The 19,575-nt window shown below is 39.7% G+C and overlaps 1 protein-coding gene across 15 annotated transcripts in view; it reads right to left on the bottom strand.

Annotated features, from left to right (window-relative positions):
- The window catches only part of hdx (highly divergent homeobox), a 349,114-nt gene that overhangs the window by 188,881 nt on the left and 140,658 nt on the right, over positions 1-19,575 (bottom strand). For all 15 annotated transcript variants that reach the window (XM_065253822.2, XM_073812059.1, XM_065253825.2 and 12 more), the window contains one exon: positions 7,552-8,619. In XM_065253822.2, coding sequence (XP_065109894.2) covers positions 7,552-8,619 — 1,068 coding nt within the window. The remainder of the gene's footprint in view (positions 1-7,551; positions 8,620-19,575) is intronic.

Raw genomic sequence — 19,575 nt, 5'->3', positions numbered from 1 at the left:
GGTTATAACCATATCCACAGTAGAGATGCGCGGATGGGCTATTATTTCATCCGCAACCGCATCACAAAACTCATCATCCGTCCGCCATCCATCCGCACCAACGTTTCTGACCAGTTTTCAAAACCGCACCCGCCCGCCATCCGCTGACTGGGCGATGTGATGACAGCCGCGAGACTAGAAAGCTCTAGAATATCAGCAGTGAACTCAGTCTCCGATCGGCGCACACGGGACAAAAATAAATAAATAAATAAGTAAATTAAACGCACAAATTACATAGTCTGCACTGGTGTCATCCTGATTTACCACTTTGTAAAACTTATTCCAGGCAAACCTTTTCTGACCTTCTATTTCCTTTGTTTTTAATTCTCATTTTTTGAGGCGTTGATAAGAGCTATGTCAAAATGCGTCCTCATTTCTCTGCGCTGTTAATGATAGAACGAATGGATTCTTAACATGCCGAGGCTATCCCAAACAATTAAAACCTTTATTAAATAAAAGTGTATTAGAAAACTTTTTCTTGTCACTGTTTTAGTATTATAAGTTATGTTTTGTGTTAATATTATTCTGTTTATGTTGCGTATATTTGCAACATAAGGTTGATTATTTGATATACTGTTGAATAGTTTAATCTACATCAATGTGTCATATTTTCTAAAATAAATTAATATTTTTGATTACATATTTATTTTAATAAGTCAGAAATGTCTCCGCTGTTTTCTGCTGACAGGCGCGGTGGGGGCTACTGGGGGCGCGTGCAACAGGTGACGCAAATTATGGGTCCTCAGAAGGCTAGACCGTCTCATTTCAGTTCTCTTTGAGAACTTCTGAGGCTGCCACCCTGAAAGACAGAGTGCTCACCTTTTAAGGTTGCATGCTTAGAAGGACACAGCTAACAAGCAGTCGATCCGCCACCCGCCCGAATCTAATTAAAATATTATTTTTCGTCACGTCATCCGCCCGATCCGCGGTTTATCCGCGGAGTCCGCGGCTGTAACCGCCAACCGCGCATCTCTAATCCACAGATAAAATAAATGTTCTCCGTTTCGCTTTCCATGTGTGTCTCATGTTGTTTTAACAACAAAATAAACTAGGCTATATAAGGAAGCTAACAAATCTCTCATGATGCACGCTGATGCGGCGGCGGAGAAGCACATCTAACAACCGGCATTAAAACTCTAAACACTTTTTCCATTCTAATTATTATTGCAGATTGAATATTTGACCATTCGTGCACATCCCTAATTTTAAAAGCAATCATGTTTAATGTCTGTTATTCTGGATGTTAATCTGAACAAATGTTTAGTCGGAGCTTGTGAAAACTGTACACAAATGCCCAGAGAAAATCCGCGGGTTTGGACACAAGCATTACGGGCGTGGGCGGAAGTGGAACTCACAGGTTGCGGGCATCCTGGTCAGAAATTCGGTGGACGCGGGTTTGTGAAAAATCTAGTCCACACCGCAGATATGTTACTTCAGACAAGCACGTGCAGGTCGCGGTTTCTGTTTGCGTCATCAAATTATTTCATATTTTTTCAGTGATAAAAGTCTTTCGGCCGAAAACCGAAAATCCACTTTTGGGCCATTTTCGGCAGAAAATTTTCGGTGGCCGAATATTCGGTGCATCCCTAATTCTGTTTTTTGTCATCTTAATATGTTAATTATTTAAAGCTCCACTGTGTACTTTTTTGAGTTAATTCTTAGCAAAAACCCATGTTTTCTTTCAAAAGTATGTGCTCATTCATGTGTAATTACATCCACCCACTAATCAAAGTATTCTCGTAAGTGTAGAATCTGCTATTTAAAATACATACGGTCGAGTCGCTCGACTGGCTGAATCCATGTTGTGCCTCAATCTTTGAAATACATTCGCCGACGAGGGACATTCTTGTATGAATGTAATGCTCAGTTAATTTAAAGGGGGGGTTTAATGGTATTTCAAGCATTCTGATTTATTAACACAGTTATAGAGTTGTTTCCTCATGCTAAACGTAGGCAAAGTGTCAAAAATGCAGTTGGGCGTGTTTCAGAGTATTTCTGTGCCGAATGCACTTCGCCATGGTTCGTACAAGTTTCGGCTAATTTTTTTCGATTACGGTTCTAACTGACGTTTCAGGGGTTTTCGATACGTATCACTTCTTTATATGGGCTTCCGCCGGAAAACTTCCCCCGGAAAACCCCGCCCAGCCGTCAGTCAGCGGGAGACGCTAGAGCTTGCTAACAGCTTATCACGCCACTCAGCTTTGTTTAATTTCAAAAGTCAACAATGGCACAACAAGAAGTGTGTTTTTGGATGTAAGGAGAAGACATCCAGCCTTATGGAAACAATGGATATAGTTTATTATCCGGATTAGCAGCGGAGTTTTGCGTGTGTGTTTGATGACGAGTTACACGTGGTAAGTAAGACTTCAGTCTTATGTTGGAAATAGGCGCGTGTATATTATATAAATGACACGAACATGTAGTGAATCATAAGTTAAAACAGTGTTGTATAGTGTTGCATGACTCGTACTCGCTCCTCCCGTGTTATAACTCCTCCTTCATTTTTTCGTACGTTATCGGAAAGATTCGGTAAAGCTAATCTTTCTTTTATAAATCTGATTAAACTAAAGACTCTTCAGAGATATAAAGGATGTCATACTACTCCATAGGTTAATATTATACTCCAGATTAATATCAGAAATGCAGAAACAGCGTGTGTTACGTGAGCTTTAAATAAACCAGGCTTGATGACGTATGCAGCCCGCATATGCGACCTGTGTAGACTGAATCCTTTGGATTCAACAACAGCTGCACAACGTGATGATCCCGCGATCTAATGCTTTGATTTGAGGCAGATTTGAAGCCTGTTGAAGACCTATTATCGAGGATATTAAAACACGTCGCCAAGGAAGCGAAAAGGGGATTAAAGAGGACAACGCGACGGGAAAAACAACAAGACCAAAGTCAATATTGGAGTAATGTTAGTTTTCCAAGATGGGGCTCAAGGGACACTGACGTTTCCTACTTTCTATCTTCTCCACAGGTAATTCAGCATATTCGTTTACATTAAACCACATGCGTGTTTACACTAACAAGTGTTATACATAACCATGCTATAGTTAGCCAAGGAACTATAAAACTTCAAGTTTATAACATAGACTGTATAGTCTATGTTGTAAACTTGAAGTTTTATAGATATAAATGTTTTTCATCTTTTCTGACCTCTAGCACAAACACACGGTGGCAGCCCTATTTTTAGCCTTTTATTGATAAAACTAACGCCGCTGATCTGCGCGTCTTTCGTTTCATTTTACAAGCGTGTGAAAGTTGATCGATCTTATTTCACCAATATCAGAGAAAGCTCTTACATATACATGGACATGTAACATGTTTACTTAAAACATAAGCATTGGACTCTGACATAATATTAGTTTGCATCCACTTAAACCCATCATTTCTCCCGCTCATGATTAAATGACAGGAGAGGGACTCGTCCACAGACCATCCCCTCAGTAATCTGGAGAGAAGCGGTCGAAAATGGACAAAAAGAGACTAATTTAAAAACCAAGTGTAAACGTTATGTGTCTCTCTCGTCCACTTGTGATCCGATCGACGAAAACACATCTTAATATCAAGTGTAACAGCCCCTGGGATATGTTTCCTCGCGTCGATGAAAAGGAGCTTTTTGTATGTGATTTAAAGCGGACATATCATGAAAATCAGACTTTTTCCATGTTTAACATAAATATGTATGTTTTAATGGATCACAGGCAAAGGACATTGCAAATTGGCATGACACGGCCACCGTACGAGTTAAAACGCGTTCAGAATGGGGGGGGGGCTAGAAGGTAATATTCAGTTGGTTATCATATAGAATTTCACCGCTAGATGGGAGTAGATCCTACACTGGAGCTTTAAGTCAAAATAATATTTTTACTTATTAAAATATTAAAACAGCCAAATCTACATATCACAGTACGCTTAAAGAAAATCATAACAACCCTCGTTTCCTCTTTATCACAGTTGCGAAACTGACTAGAAACAGTACATTTACCACTAGATTACCTTATGAACATCTTGAGTCATTTAAACCTACTACAATAGAAGAGCTATCTAAATTAGTAACGTCATCCAAATCATCATCCTGTATACTAGACACCATTCCCACAAAATTACTAAAAGAGGTATTTCATGTAGTGTCAGACACGGTACTAAATATCTTTAACTCATCTCTAGAATTAGGATATGTTCCAACAGCTTTCAAACTAGCAGTTATTAGACCGCTCATTTAAAACTAAACCTTGACCAGGGAGATCTCAATCTCAATCTCAAATCTACCTTTTCTTTCTAAAATATTAGAAAAAGTAGTGGCAAGCCAGCTACGCACATTCATAGCGAATAATAATACATATGAAAAGTTCCAATCAGGATTCAGGCCCCACCATAGCACAGAGACAGCGCTGCTTACAAATGACCTTCTTTTAACATCCGATCGTGGTGAAATCTCAATCCTTATATTACTAGACCTTAGTGCAGCCTTTGACACAATAGATCACAGAATCTTACTCGATAGACTAGAAAACTATGTTGGCATCAGTGGTCAGGCGTTAGCCTGGTTTAGATCGTATCTAATCGATATCACTTTGTTTATGTAAATGAGGAAGAGTCATATCACTCCCCCGTTAAATATGGCGTACCTCAGGGATCAGTTCTAGGCCCTATCCTATTCTCGTTATATATGTTGCCTCTAGGAGACATTATCAGGAAACATAACATAAGTTTTCACTGCTATGCGGATGATACCCAGCTTTACATCTCGTCACATCCTAGCGAAACCCACAAGTTTGCTAAGCTATCAGCCTGCATTAGTGATATTAGGGACTGGATGGCACATAACTTTCTTATGCTAAACTCCAATAAGACTGAGATACTTATTATTGAACCAAATCGCTACAAACATAATATGTCAGATTACAAGTTGCCCATAGATGGCTGCAGGGTGGTGCCATCTTCCACAGTTAAGAATTTAGGCGTAATGTTCGACAGCAATCTATCTTTCGATAGTCATATCTCTAATGTCTGCCACACAGCGTTCCTTCATCTTAGAAATATCTCAAAAATACGCCATATACTGTCTGCATCAGATGCAGAAAAGCTTATCCATGCTTTTATGACCTCTAGAATAGACTATTGTAACTCGTTACTCGGGGGATGCCATGCAAATCAGGTAAACAAGCTACAGCTGGTTCAAAACGCCGCTGCAAGAGTGCTTATTCGATCTAAAAAGTATGACCACATTAGTCCAATTCTGGCATCTTTACACTGGCTAAATATCGCATACAATTTAAAATATTACTAATCACCTACAAAGCCTTAAATGGCCTAGCGCCCTCTTATATTAAAGAATTGAGAATACAATCCATCATGTAAACTGCGATCACAAAGTTCTGGAACTGTCTGGAACAGAGCTGACTTAAACCACTATAATGTATGACACTTGCATTACATGCGAACGGCCCCTACGCTAATAGAACTCTGTTTTTGTCTCCCTGTCTCGTCCTCGACCCCGAGGACAATGAGATAAACAGACCCAGTTCCTGTTGCTGTGAAGGTCATCGCACCACTGATCTACTGGCTGTCCTTCAACGTGATGCCCAGCCAATGCGCGACCAACGACCACCGGCTGAACCAGTTTAATCTGCTTACCCGCTTCCTATCCCTACTGTGTCTAATATATATATATATATATATATATATATATATATATATATATATATATATATATATATATATATATATATATATATATATATATATATATATATACATATATACATATATATATATATACATATATATATACATATATATATACATATATATATATACATATATATATACATATATATATACATATATATATACATATATATATATATATATATATATATATATATATATATATATATTAATTTCTCCCAAGGGTTTTTGTCCTTCTAGGAGTTTTTCCCACCAGGTTTTCTCCTAGGGTTTTTTTTTCGTCCCAGGGAGAGTCAGCCAACTTTGGCTTAATTTATCACTTTACTGTATAGGTTACATTATTAATACGCTCGCTTGTACGGTTTAACCTTAGCCGCTATATTCTACTTCTTATATTATCTATTGATTTTCTGTGTTCTCTTCTACATCTGCTCATGTAATTAACAATTGTGAAAAGCGCTATATAAATAAAATTGAATTGGAATTGAATTGAATATTTAGTGTAGGCCTATTTTGTTTTTATTTATATTATTTTATTTAGTTTTTCTTCTGTTGTCACTGTCAGAAATGCTGTTTTATTTGCTGTAAAAAATATTTGAAGGTTCTGTTGTTGATCTGTTCTATATGCTGCTGTTTGCACGTTAAAATAAACCCATGATAATTTTTTTTTTACGGGTCACAGACACTCGGCAATTTTATTTAAATTTTATGCCAATTCAATATAATAATCTTAGCAGTTAAAAGTTAATACTTGGTTAACGAGCGTTGGTTGGGAAAATTAACTGAAATGAGCATCCCTACTGGAAACAAAAATCTAACGTTAGGGGAACATTTTGGCAACCAAAAATTGTAAGCTGGGGATTGGCAGGAACAGTTGGCTTGCATGGAAATACAGGATTTATCAATATTCTACATTAAACCATGTATTTTTTATTTGGCCTACCAAAAATTTAAAAGTTATCAATTTCCTGCACTTCGAGTCCTGCACTTAATCTCATGTGTTTAGTTAGTGTTAAGTGAGTGTTTTGCAAATATTTTGTAAATGTGAGACTCTCTTATATCATAAACCCTTTTAACACGTGTGCAGCAGGCACATATTTTGACAAGATGCACAATGTACATGACGCAACAAACACATATTTTGAAATGACGAGCAACACACTACACTCCAAACACATATTTTGAATCCGCGCCCCCTTTGGAAGAGAAGTCGCCAGCCGCCACTGCTCAGAAGGCCTTTATTAACCCACTGGAGCTGTGTGGATTACTTCTTTGAAGCATAGATGCACTTGCTAGGGCTTGAAAGTCATGGACGCTGTTTTCTACCATTATTAAGCTTACTAAAATAAATGATGGACATATGTATGTCAAAGGCTTGAGGGTGAGTAAATAATGAGGTCATTTTCTTTTCCTTTTTTTTGCTGAACTATTCCTTTAAAGTAATGTACAAAAGAAAGTTAAGCTAATGTTGGCAGTCTCCATGTAAGCAAGCCAAAGGAAACAAAACTGACTCAGCTAATTTACTAACCTTGTAGACTTACTAGGTATTATGTGACATGTGACCTCCAAATATAAAAAGCGTTTTATGTCTAAGTGCTAAAATCTGGTCCCTGTCTGTGTAATAAACAATAGTATACCACAGGGCTGTTGAATGCTTTATTCTAAATGGTTAAGAAATGTTCCACAGGTTTTGATTACTTTTCTGTAAAACGAACATCTAACCTGTCAAATGTGTTAAAATTACCACCTTGGGCATTACCAAGGCTCGTCGTCAATCATTCCTTACATAACAAGCATGACTCTTTTGCTTACCTTAAAACTGGATATTCTGGAAGATGGCGGTGAGAGTAGTCTTAATGGAAAGTTACTGGGGGGGGATGTATCAATCGATGAACTGTTAATTTGACATCCTTTCTCTCCAAAATGAGCACATGTTGATGCCTTAACAATAGTGGGTGATTGGCACCTTTCTGACAATCTTGGGCTATCAATCAAGGAAGACCCACATGAAATGGAGCTACACCCACCACGCACCAAGGAGACGTTGCAACTGCTGCCTTTACTAAACTGCATTTGTGCGCCCATATTTGCCAGTTCTTCTTCTCTTAAATACTCATCATCAGCATCGCCTGTTTCCATCGCAATCGAGAATATCTCTGACATGTCAACCATTCGTTCTCTGATTCGTTCTTTGTCTGGGCTGGTCTTTGTGAGAGGCAGCTGTAAAGCCTCCCCTGATCCCTCCAGGGAGAAACATTTCTGAATCTGAGTGCTGTTGTCTATGGTAGTTTTGCTAGGAAATGAGTGAGCCCATGTTGAAGACGGCAATATGCTTTGTTGCTTGGCCAAGTTGCGAGAAATTCTGTCTGTAGTGGTGAACTGTTTTAATATTTGGTTACATTTAAGGTTGCTGGAGCTGGGGGTGATAGGGGTTTTCCTCTTCATAGCTGCACTGGTAACTAGATGTACAGTGTGGTCTGTGTGCACAGTTGTACAACTGTGAGGAGGCAGATTGATTTCAGTTTGTAAGGGCAACGCTTGCATCCCAGTCCTGTTGGGAGCGGAAGCATCAAGCTGGTTAGCGTTTCGAGTCAAGGAGGAAATACCTGTCAAAATGATGTCAGCTTGATATCCACTTCCAGTACTGAGCGGGGAGAAAGACAATGGAGAAGAGGAAGCTGAGGAACATGAAGCTTGTGAAGGAACAAACTGGGACATTGACAGGCTCTGATGATTGCTCTGTGTGGCTGCCATTTCTCCTGTTGACACTGATCCAGTCACACATACTGCTTCAGGCAGAGAATGATGGCTAAAAAGACTTTGACCAGCAACTCCATCTGCTTGGGAAGCCAGCTTCCGTCTCTTGTTTCCAACCCATGTCTGATAAAAAAAAAACACAATATACAACCAGTTGGGCATGATTGACAAAATCTTCCATCCACTGCACAAAAGTCCTAAAATAATATTTTCACAGCTAGTCAGTGAACAGTATTCAGAAAATGGTCAGCATACATTAAGAACGAACACAAAATAAATATTGTTTGAGATTAACAGCCCTTTCTAAAAACCAAACTTACCGATCACACTTTTAACAATACGAAAACAAACTTAAGCGACAAGAAGCGATGGAAGGGCCCTCACATACATCGGCAACGCCAACCAATGGCCTTATGAAAGCAGTAAACTGTGGGGATATGAATTTAAGTGGGTAAATATAAGTGGCATTCAATTAAATTTTTATGTGAAACACCTTGTGTTGGCAGCAGGTGGAGCAATGACTGTAACTGATCATCATTATAATTATGTGTTCAGGCCAGGACCCTTATCAAACGTATAAAGTTTGGGGCAGGTCGGAACATTGTATGCCTGAGTTACAACAGCTTTCTGTGCCATGGCGAAACATCAAACTTTGACAGGCCGCCATGAACACACCCTTCAACAAAAAGTCAAGATCTTCACAATTTATCATCGCAATGGCCTTAGGATCAGACTGACCAAATATGATGATGACCTGATTAAAACACTATGAGCAGTCAATAACAGTGTAAAACATGTAATTTCCTGCTGACTTCTGCACATAAAACCTCAAGAGTGGTGGTTCAAAACCAAGTGGTTTTCCCGAAGAGCAAACCCGTTTCACATAATCAAAATGTCACATTATGTGTAAAATGCCTTGATTTCCTTTTTTTAGGTCCTGTGCAGGGTGCGCGCTATTGGTGGGTAACACTTAGGCCTGTCACAATAATGACTATAAAACTCGGCTGCCGGAATGTTAACCTCCAGTAAGCGAGCGTGCATCCTCGGTCAGTTCATGTGTCAAAATTAAGAGACAAAAAAAACGCAAGGGAGGCGCAGAAAAACTGCGCGACAAAAAGAAGCAGGCTCTTCAGGCAGACGCTGCAAAATGTGTTAAAAAAAACACAAATGTTTTCTGTGGCAGCAGGACCTTCAACTCGCGTTGCTGGTGATGATGATGATGATGGTGGTGATGGTGGCACTGGAAGCACCAGCACGCAAAGTGTCAATGAGGAGAGAAACGAGGGAGAAGTGAGTGTAGTGCCTGCGGTAAGCAGAACTTGTCACAATTAAAGAGAGAAAGCAAATGCAAGTTAAGATGAGTAAAAAAACACTGATGAGTAAAACACTGATGAGTTTGATATGATGGCAGCAGAATGGGTGACACAGGATCCTGAGTTGGCCAGCGTGAAGAAATAGGTGAATCTGGTCTGTGATATAAACCACATAAATATCCAGAGAACACGAACACGAGAGCAGGAACACACCAGACTGGAACACACAGCACCAGACTGGAACACACAGCACCAGACTGGAACACACAGCACCAGACTGGAACACACAGCACCAGACTGGAACACACAGCACCAGACTGGAACACACAGCACCAGACTGGAACACACAGCACCAGACTGGAACACACAGCACCAGACTGGAACACACAGCACCAGACTGGAACACACAGCACCAGACTGGAACACACAGCACCAGACTGGAACACACAGCACCAGACTGGAACACACAGCACCAGACTGGAACACACAGCACCAGACTGGAACACACAGCACCAGACTGGAACACACAGCACCAGACTGGAACACACAGCACCAGACTGGAACACACAGCACCAGACTGGAACACACAGCACCAGACTGGAACACACAGCACCAGACTGGAACACACAGCACCAGACTGGAACACACAGCACCAGACTGGAACACACAGCACCAGACTGGAACACACAGCACCAGACTGGAACACACAGCACCAGACTGGAACACACAGCACCAGACTGGAACACACAGCACCAGACTGGAACACACAGCACCAGACTGGAACACACAGCACCAGACTGGAACACACAGCACCAGACTGGAACACACAGCACCAGACTGGAACACACAGCACCAGACTGGAACACACAGCACAAGACTCCACAAACGATCTGACAAAGGACATGAGAACTGGGTGAGTTTATATAATGCAAGTAAACGAGCTGCAGCTGGAGCGAGTGATAGCAATCAGGTGCGCTGGAGGTAAGTGCCGGACACGCCCACACACACACACACACACACACACACACACACACACACACACACACACACATACACACAACACAGCCATGTGAATCAGGGGGGTATTGCACAAAAGTAGAATTAAGAAAGCCAGGATAACAGAAAAGGCCCAGCTTGACCTAGTTTAATCAGCCCATCCTGGCTTAGTCTGTTGCACGATTTCTAAGCCAGGATGAGAACGTGCAGCTATGTCAAGCCAGGTGTAGCTAGCTAGGATAAGTGAACGTTCACAGCATTCTTAAACAGACCACGGGATCGATCACAGAATCACTGATGCAAAAATGTATGAAACTCATAAAAATTCATCATGCAACTGCAAACACTTACAAAAAAAGTGTGCATTATCTTAAAAAAGCCATTTATTTCCTATAACAATTTATAATCATTGAATTATTATAATGTAATTTATGTACAGGATTTGACCATATGAAGAATTTTTAAAGGAAAATATTAGGAAAAGGCAACAATAAAAATGCCACTGCTAAGAAGCAAACATGCTGGTGTCTCTGTAATACCAAGAAGCCCTCAATATGGGATCCTTCAGTGCATAAAAGTGGATTTCAACCCCACCCCCAAACTAAAGCTTCCAAAAATACTACATTTGCTGTGAGCTTCAAACCGTTTTATTCATTGACATGCCATAATACACTGAATCGTTTATTCTGGATTGTTGGTGAATAGCCACCATGTTCAAACAAGGCTGGTTTGGACTGGAATATTGGGAAGTAAGATGGAAGGTCCCTTGAGGGGACCAAAAGGGCATCTGGAAGCTAGAATAGCTTTAAGATGTAAAAGTAATTTATTTTCATGCAGGATAAAACATTCTAGCATGCTGCAAAAAGCAACACTGACTATTTTAATATGGGCGTGAAATAAGAAAAAAATTAAGGTACAGTATGAATACAATCCTCTGATCTCTTTATGGAGCATCATTATATGAAAGATGTGTGAGGTGGACAGCACTATAATTCATATTCAAACATAAACTCTGGGATGCAATACTTGCATCTTCAAGTGAAATAAAGACAGAAACTATAGACTTACAAGTTTAATGAATGGGATAGTTAAAGTCTTGTCAAAATATGCTCATATATTATTATGTAACTTGTGTTAAATACATTATTTGATTTACAATGTTTTTTTTTAATTATCTGTCCATGCAGCACATTTGACAGATTTACAATGTTTTGTGGATCATTTTAACACACTTTTTGATAAATGAATTTTGATAAAGTGCATTTTGCATAATAATTTGGAAAAGCATAATTTGCATATTTTTTAAAGTAATAAAGTATCTTTTGACATTTTAAATATGTCAAATTATGTATTTAAATGGAATAACATGCACACTGTCATATTAATATTGAAATTAAAATACAATTTGTGAACTTACTTAATAGCATAATAATTTGGACCATCCATCACTTTCAGAAAATCAAGATTAAGAACATTTTGCATGCTGGTGACTTGATTGCAGAAATAAATAATGTAAAGTCTGTTGACATATTTTATCGTCTTTACTAATTTTAACATTAAAAAAGTCTTGTATATCTGCCACAGGGGTGGTTGCAATCCACTGCATCCAATGACAATAGGGAAAGCTGTAACACAAAAGAATGCCTGTTCTCCTGTGACTGCCCTAATGTAATACTTTATTGAGGAATCTGTTCCTGTTACTTGCAATATTGTAGAAGTGATTTCAGTGCTAGACTGACATTTCTTACATCACCTGAGAATCAGATATTTCTCATGCATTAATGCTAGTCTACATAATTATGTAATTAATTGAAACCGCCTTTCAACTTTATCAGCTATTTCTTATCTCAACAACCGCATCAATAAATGTATTCATCAAACCCCTGACAGCAGTCTTCATAAAAACACTAAAATAACAGTATGCATACTTAGATAAATTACAGTCTATCTATTATTTTAATGCAGGACCATGAAGTGACTAAAACACATGAATATCTAGTAGGAATGACAGGAACTAGCCGATTAATCTGAAATGGTATAGTCTGCTATACCAGTGTTTCTCAAACCTTTTCAGCGTGTGGCCCCCATTGAATATGGTGCATCCTTTTGTGGCCCCCTAAGAGAAAATTTATGGCAAAAAATTGCAAAACTTAACATTTTAATTACACAAAAACATTAAATTGTTCAATGTAGTGATGTTGGTTAGTATCACTATTTTTCTGAGATTTAAGTACACAGAATTTATGATAAATTAATTTATTTTATAAAAACCGGGGCCCCCCTGGCACCATCTCATGGCCCCCCGGGGGCCGCGGCCCCCAGTTTGAGAACCACTGTGCTATACCATGCTGTGGATGTTTTATGAGTCTGTGGTGTTTAGCATTTATGCTGTGGTCTGTTGGTGAATTGGTATGAAGGTAGTGGACAGAAATTAACTGGACATATTAATTAGAAGGGCTGGCTCTGAACTTGGTATGAAGCTGGACTCTCTCATGTTGTGGTTGAGAGAAGAATACTGTCAAAACTTAATTCAATTCTGAACAATCCCTTTCACCCATAGGGTGCTGGCTGACCGGAGAAGTACATTTAGTCAGAAACTGATCACTGCTAAGTGTTTTACTGAGCGCTTTAGAAGATCCTTTATACCTGTGGCCATTAGGCTGTATAACTCCTCTTTAATATTCAATATTGAAGTAAATTACCCTCTGTTATAGGTTTATTATTTTTTTATTTCTTTTAAAAATTATTTTTTTATTTTTAAATCATTGATGGCCATATAATTATTTTTTTATTTATTAGGGGTCAAGCCCAGAATGGGCGAGACCCCTATTGGGATTGTTAGTTTTCTTATTATTATAATATTATTAGGGGTCAAGCCCCGAAGGGGCGAAGACCCCTATTGTATTTGTTAGTTTTCTTATTATTAGGGGTCAAGCCCCGAAGGGGCGAAGACCCCTATTGTATTTGTTAGTTTTCTTATTATTAGGGGTCAAGCCCCGTAGGGGCGAAGACCCCTATTGTATTTGTTAGTTTTCTTATTAGGGGTCAAGTGTCACGACTGGGAACAGGAATCAGGACGCAAGTGCAGGGTTCACCATGAAATAAATAATATTTAATATAAAATGAACAGAAACAAAACACGAGGAGTAAAACCGTAACACAGGAACACGCAGTACATGGAACACAGGAACAGACATGAACGTAATGACAATGATCCGGCGACAGGTGAGAAACAGACAGCAGTATAAATACACAACACTTAACAGGGAACAGGTGTGATGAATCAGTCCGTGAATGTCCAGGTGACGTAATCGGGGAGACAAACAAAACATGACACGGATCACTCTAAGAGTGGCTACCAGACACTCACCTAAACAAAACAAACACAAAAGTCTGGTAGCGAGAGTCCAAGGGAGGGGTGGAGGGCTTGGGGACCCTGGCTAAGCCGGCAGCCGCCGGGATGAGACCAACAGGAACGGTAGGCCGGACTGCGCCAGGAGAACCGGAGCGATCGCTCCGAGAACCGAGGCAGACGAATTACCCCCCTCCTGGGAATCGCCGACGATCAGCTGCCCTGGAAGTCATCTCCCATCCCCTCGCGGAAACGGAGACCCTCTCACGGTAGCCACCCCGGGGAAATGATCGGGCGTGGTCCGTTCCGGATCCCCCTGCGAGCAGGATGGTGGTCCTCCGAGGGACCGTCGACGACGACTCAACCGTTGGGGGACCGCCTGGGCCGATCCTCCTCCCGCATGCTCGCGGGAGCGAGCGATCGCTCACGGTGGTCCCCAAGAGACATCGGGGCTGATGGGGAATACACCCCGATGTCACTACTCCCCCTCGACGAAACTCCTGGGGGAGCCGCCCTCCGTGAACCCGCTGCGTCCAGTCTGGCCGGATCATTCTGTCACGACTGGGAACAGGAATCAGGACGCAAGTGCAGGGTTCACCATGAAATAAATAATATTTAATATAAAATGAACAGAAACAAAACACGAGGAGTAAAACCGTAACACAGGAACACGCAGTACATGGAACACAGGAACAGACATGAACGTAATGACAATGACAATGATCCGGCGACAGGTGAGAAACAGACAGCAGTATAAATACACAACACTTAACAGGGAACAGGTGTGATGAATCAGTCCGTGAATGTCCAGGTGACGTAATCGGGGAGACAAACAAAACATGACACGGATCACCGTGACATCAAGCCCAGAATGGGCGAAGACCCCTATTGAAACTGTTAGTTTTCTTTTTCTTTTTAGGGGTCAAGCCCAGAATGTGCGAATACCCCTATTGTATCCTTTAGTTTTCTTATTATTATTATTAGGGGTCAAGCCCAGAATGGGCGAAGACCCCTATTGTATCCGTTAGTTTTCTTATTATTATTCTTCCCTTTTCTTTTTCTTTTTAGGGGTCAAGCCCCGAAGGGGCGAAGACCCCTATTGTATTTGTTAGTTTTCTTATTAGGGGTCAAGCCCAGAATGGGCGAAGACCCCTATTGTATCCGTTAGTTTTCTTATTATTATTCTTCCCTTTTCTTTTTCTTTTTCTTCCGCCATTGCGTCTATGGCAGCCCATAGCAGCTTACATAGGAAAGTTATGAAATTTTGCACACTGATAGAGGACTGTCCAAAAAGTCTCCACAACAAATTTGGAGTCTTAATCTCTAACCCGCTAGCGCCACCAACAGTCCAAAGTTGCACTTATGTTTTTGCTTATAACTTCTGATCCATAAGTCCTATAAACAAAATTATTTTATGAAATTGTTTTCCGTCATGAAAAATTTTCCGCCATTTTGATTTATTCATAAAACCTACTTTTGCGAACTTGTCCTAGAGCTTTTGCCCAATTTCCACGAAAAACGGTATGTAGCATCTGGAGACACTCAGGGCAAAAAGTTATTAAAAGAATTTTGATAAACCATCCCGTTTTCGTATAGCGCGTCAACAAATTTTACGTAGAGAGCAAAAAAACATCTGAGGGGGCATGCAGAGTTTCGTCACAGCGCCACCTAGTGGTCAGACTTATGCTTTACACGCCAATAACTTTGGCTCCGATTGACGTATTTTCAGAGGACTTATTTCTTTGGAGTTCTGAATAGTTGCCGAGTACAACTATACCAAACATGCCAGAATTCGCCTTACGGTTAACCCTGCGCGGCAAAATAGCACTTAAAAAACATGCGCGAATATCTCCGCGAGAGTTATTCCGATCGACTCGAAAATGCCATAGGAAGAACATTGCATTACCTTCTGAACAAAAAACTCTATTGGCGTTATTCTAAAATTTTCATCAGAAATGGCCGAAAATTGCAAAAAACGAAAAACTACCTTTACATTTTGTGTTTTTTACACATAAATGGTTATAACTTCGCCACGAAAAGAGATTTTTTCACCAGATTTGATACGCTGATGTATGAGCAGAGTCTGAGACCACACAAAAAAATTGGTATGCCTGAACCACTAGGTGGCCCTATAATTGAACATAATCTTTCATATCAAGCAAGCCCTATGGTCATACAACTATTTCTTTACTGAACTAAAGTGTATAGTCATGAAACTAGCTAGATGTAACGCAGTCATGACCTGAGGTTGCATGCACGATTCTGTCATAGTGCCACCTAGTGGTTTGGAGATAGAAAATAGCTACATTTGCCTAAAACTACTGCAACAACACATCTAAAACCATGAGTCATCATGGATTCTTCATTTCATATGGCTTGGACTATAATCACTGGTGGATGTGAATTTACTCTCTAGCAACCAATGAGAATACCTTATCAACCATTTTTGAAAGAGCTTTGTCTTGGCATCAGAACATCGTAGAGACATGGGGATGGTCTCTTTTGACTGATTTAACTTGTTGTAACATGTTGTGACATGTTGTGTTTTATGCCACTGCAAACATCACTCACATGTCCTTCAGTGCTCTAATGTTCCATGATTGTCAATAACAGAAGGACGATTGCAGTAGACAAGAACATAGATTATTTTTGTTGATTACTTTTGCGTTTTTTTTTTTTCATTTGACATCATGAGGTTTACATAGGTTCTTTAGTATTCTTATCCAAACTCAACTTTACACCCTTCTGTGGCCTTTTCGGCTTGACCCCGGTATTGCAGCTTGCAGCTATATTTAGTTATTCTTCTTCTTCATCCGGCATTGCGGTCTAAGGCAACCCATAGAACCGTAAGTAGGAAAGTTATGAAATTTAGGCACACTGATAAAGGACAGTCTAATGTGTCCCCACAGCAAATTTGGAGTCTCTAACTCCAACCCTCTTGTGCCACAAAACGGCACCAAAGTTGCACTTACGTTTTTGCTTATAACTTCTGATCCGTAAGTCTTAGAAACGAAATTCTTGTTTCCTCTGATTCCTTGGATTTGACACTATGACGTCATTTTCCGTCATAAAATTTTTCTGCCATTTTGAATTGTTCGTAAAACCTACTTTTGGGAACTTGTCCTAGAGCTTTTGCCCGATTTCCACGAAAATCGGTATGTAGCATCTACAGACCCTAACGGCAAAAAGTTATGGAATTCATGTCAATTCGTCCATCCGTTTCCGTAAACCGCGTCAACGAATTTTACATAGAGCGGATTTGAGATTGTATCTTCGCCAAACTGAAGCCTATTGACACGATACTTGGTACATGTTATGCAAGTCAGGAACTAAGGGTGCATGCAGAGTTTCGTCACAGCGCCACCTAGTGGTCAGACTTATGCTTTAAACGCCTATAACTTTGGCTCCGATTGACGTATTTTCACGGGACTTGTTTCTTTGGAGTTCTGAATAGTTGCCGAGTCCAACGATACCAAACATGCCAGAATTCGCCTTACGGTTAACCCTTCGCGGCAAAATAGCACTTAAAAAACACGCGCGAATATCTCCGCGAGCGTTGTTCCAATCGACTCGAAAATGCCATAGGAAGAACATTGCATTACCTTCTGAACAAAAAACTCTATTGGCGTTACATTAAAATTTTCATCGGAAATGGCCGAAAATTGCAAAAAACGAAAAATTACCTTTACATTTTGTGTTTTTTACACATAAATGGTTATAACTTCGCCACGAAAAGAGATTTTTTCACCAGATTTGATACGCTGATGTATGAGCAGAGTCTAAGGCCACACAAAAAAATTGGTATGCCTGAACCACTAGGTGGCCCTATAATTGAACAAAATCTTTCATATCAAGCAAGCCCTATGGTCATACAACTATTTCTTTACTGAACTAAAGTGTATATTCATGAAACTAGCTAGATGTAACGCAGTCATGACCTGAGGTTGCATGCACGATTCTGTCATAGTGCCACCTAGTGGTTTGGAGATAGAAAATAGCTATATTTGCCTAAAACTACTGCAACAACACATCTAAAACCATGCGTCATCATGGATTCTTCATTTCATATGGCTTGGACTATAATCACTGGTGGATGTGAATTTACTCTCTAGCAACCAATGAGAATACCTTATAAACCGTTTTGAAAGAGCTTTTTCTCTGCATCAGAACATCGTAGAGACATGGGGATGGTCTCTTTTGACTGATTTAACTTGTTGTAACAAGTTGTGACTAGGGATGGGTATTGTTTGGGGTTTTTTCGATACCGATACTTTTAAAACGGTTCCGGTGCCTAAACGGTGCCTAAAGCGGTACTTTGAAAAAAAGAGTCATAGAAAGATGGTAGATGAAAGTACAGCATAAAATACTATGAAAATTCTTCTCTGTTTGTCATTTGTTTATTAATGATTTGCCTAAAGCACCATCATCTTTTAAGACCTGCATTCTTGATTTCTTTTTTATGAAATTTTTGATTTGTGAATTAAATAAAATCTTCTCAACACTCCACTTTGAGCTCAGAAAAATGTTCTATGATTGGTTGTTAATAATCTGTTCAATGATTGGTTAAAGCCTACAATAAAAATGTAAAATGACTCGCTTAACGTTTAACAAAAACGAATAGACGGTAAACATTTTATCTGCCCTATAACATAAATAAATCTAAGATCCTTAGATTTTTCAAAACAAATGATTGGTTTCCGTTTTTTTATCAATATAAAACTACAATAATGTAAAATATGAACAAACTCACTTAAGTTAAGCAAAGAAATCAAACTTGAATCCTCTGTATTATCAAATCTTTCCGACTTTCACATTCACGTGAATTTTGTAAGTGAGGAAATTATTTACACCATATGAGTGCAGTATAATTTAACTAGCGATTGTGCTGTGCTTGTGTGATTATGCTTTTTGCGCTACAGAGAGCAAAATACTTCAGTCAACCGTTCATGCATTAAGAGGCACCGAAATGAGGCACCGAAATCTGTGTTCTGATTCGGTCCGGTAGGTACCGCCCATATAGGCTTTGGTGCCATAATGGCACCACATTTCGGTACCCAACCCTAGTTGTGACCCATGTTGTGCCACTGCAAACATCACTCACATGTCCTTCTTTGCTCTAATGTTCCATGATTGTCAATAACATAGATTATTTTTGTAGATTACTTTTGCGGTTTTTTCATCTAAAATCATGAGGTTTACCTAGGTTCTTTAGTATTCTTATCCAAACTCAACTTTACACCATTCTGTGCCCTTTTCGGCTTGACCCCGGTATTGCTGCTTGCAGCTATATTCTATTATTCTTCTTCTTCCGCAATTGCGGTCTATGGCAGCCCATAGAACCGTACGTAGGAAAGTTATGAAATTTGGCACACTCAAAGAGGACATTCCAAATAGTCATCACACCAAATTTGGAGTGTC

This window comes from Paramisgurnus dabryanus, chromosome 16 (assembly GCF_030506205.2).
Source record: "Paramisgurnus dabryanus chromosome 16, PD_genome_1.1, whole genome shotgun sequence".
Lineage (NCBI taxonomy): Eukaryota > Metazoa > Chordata > Actinopteri > Cypriniformes > Cobitidae > Paramisgurnus > Paramisgurnus dabryanus.
This window is presented reverse-complemented; position numbering and strand designations above follow the sequence as displayed.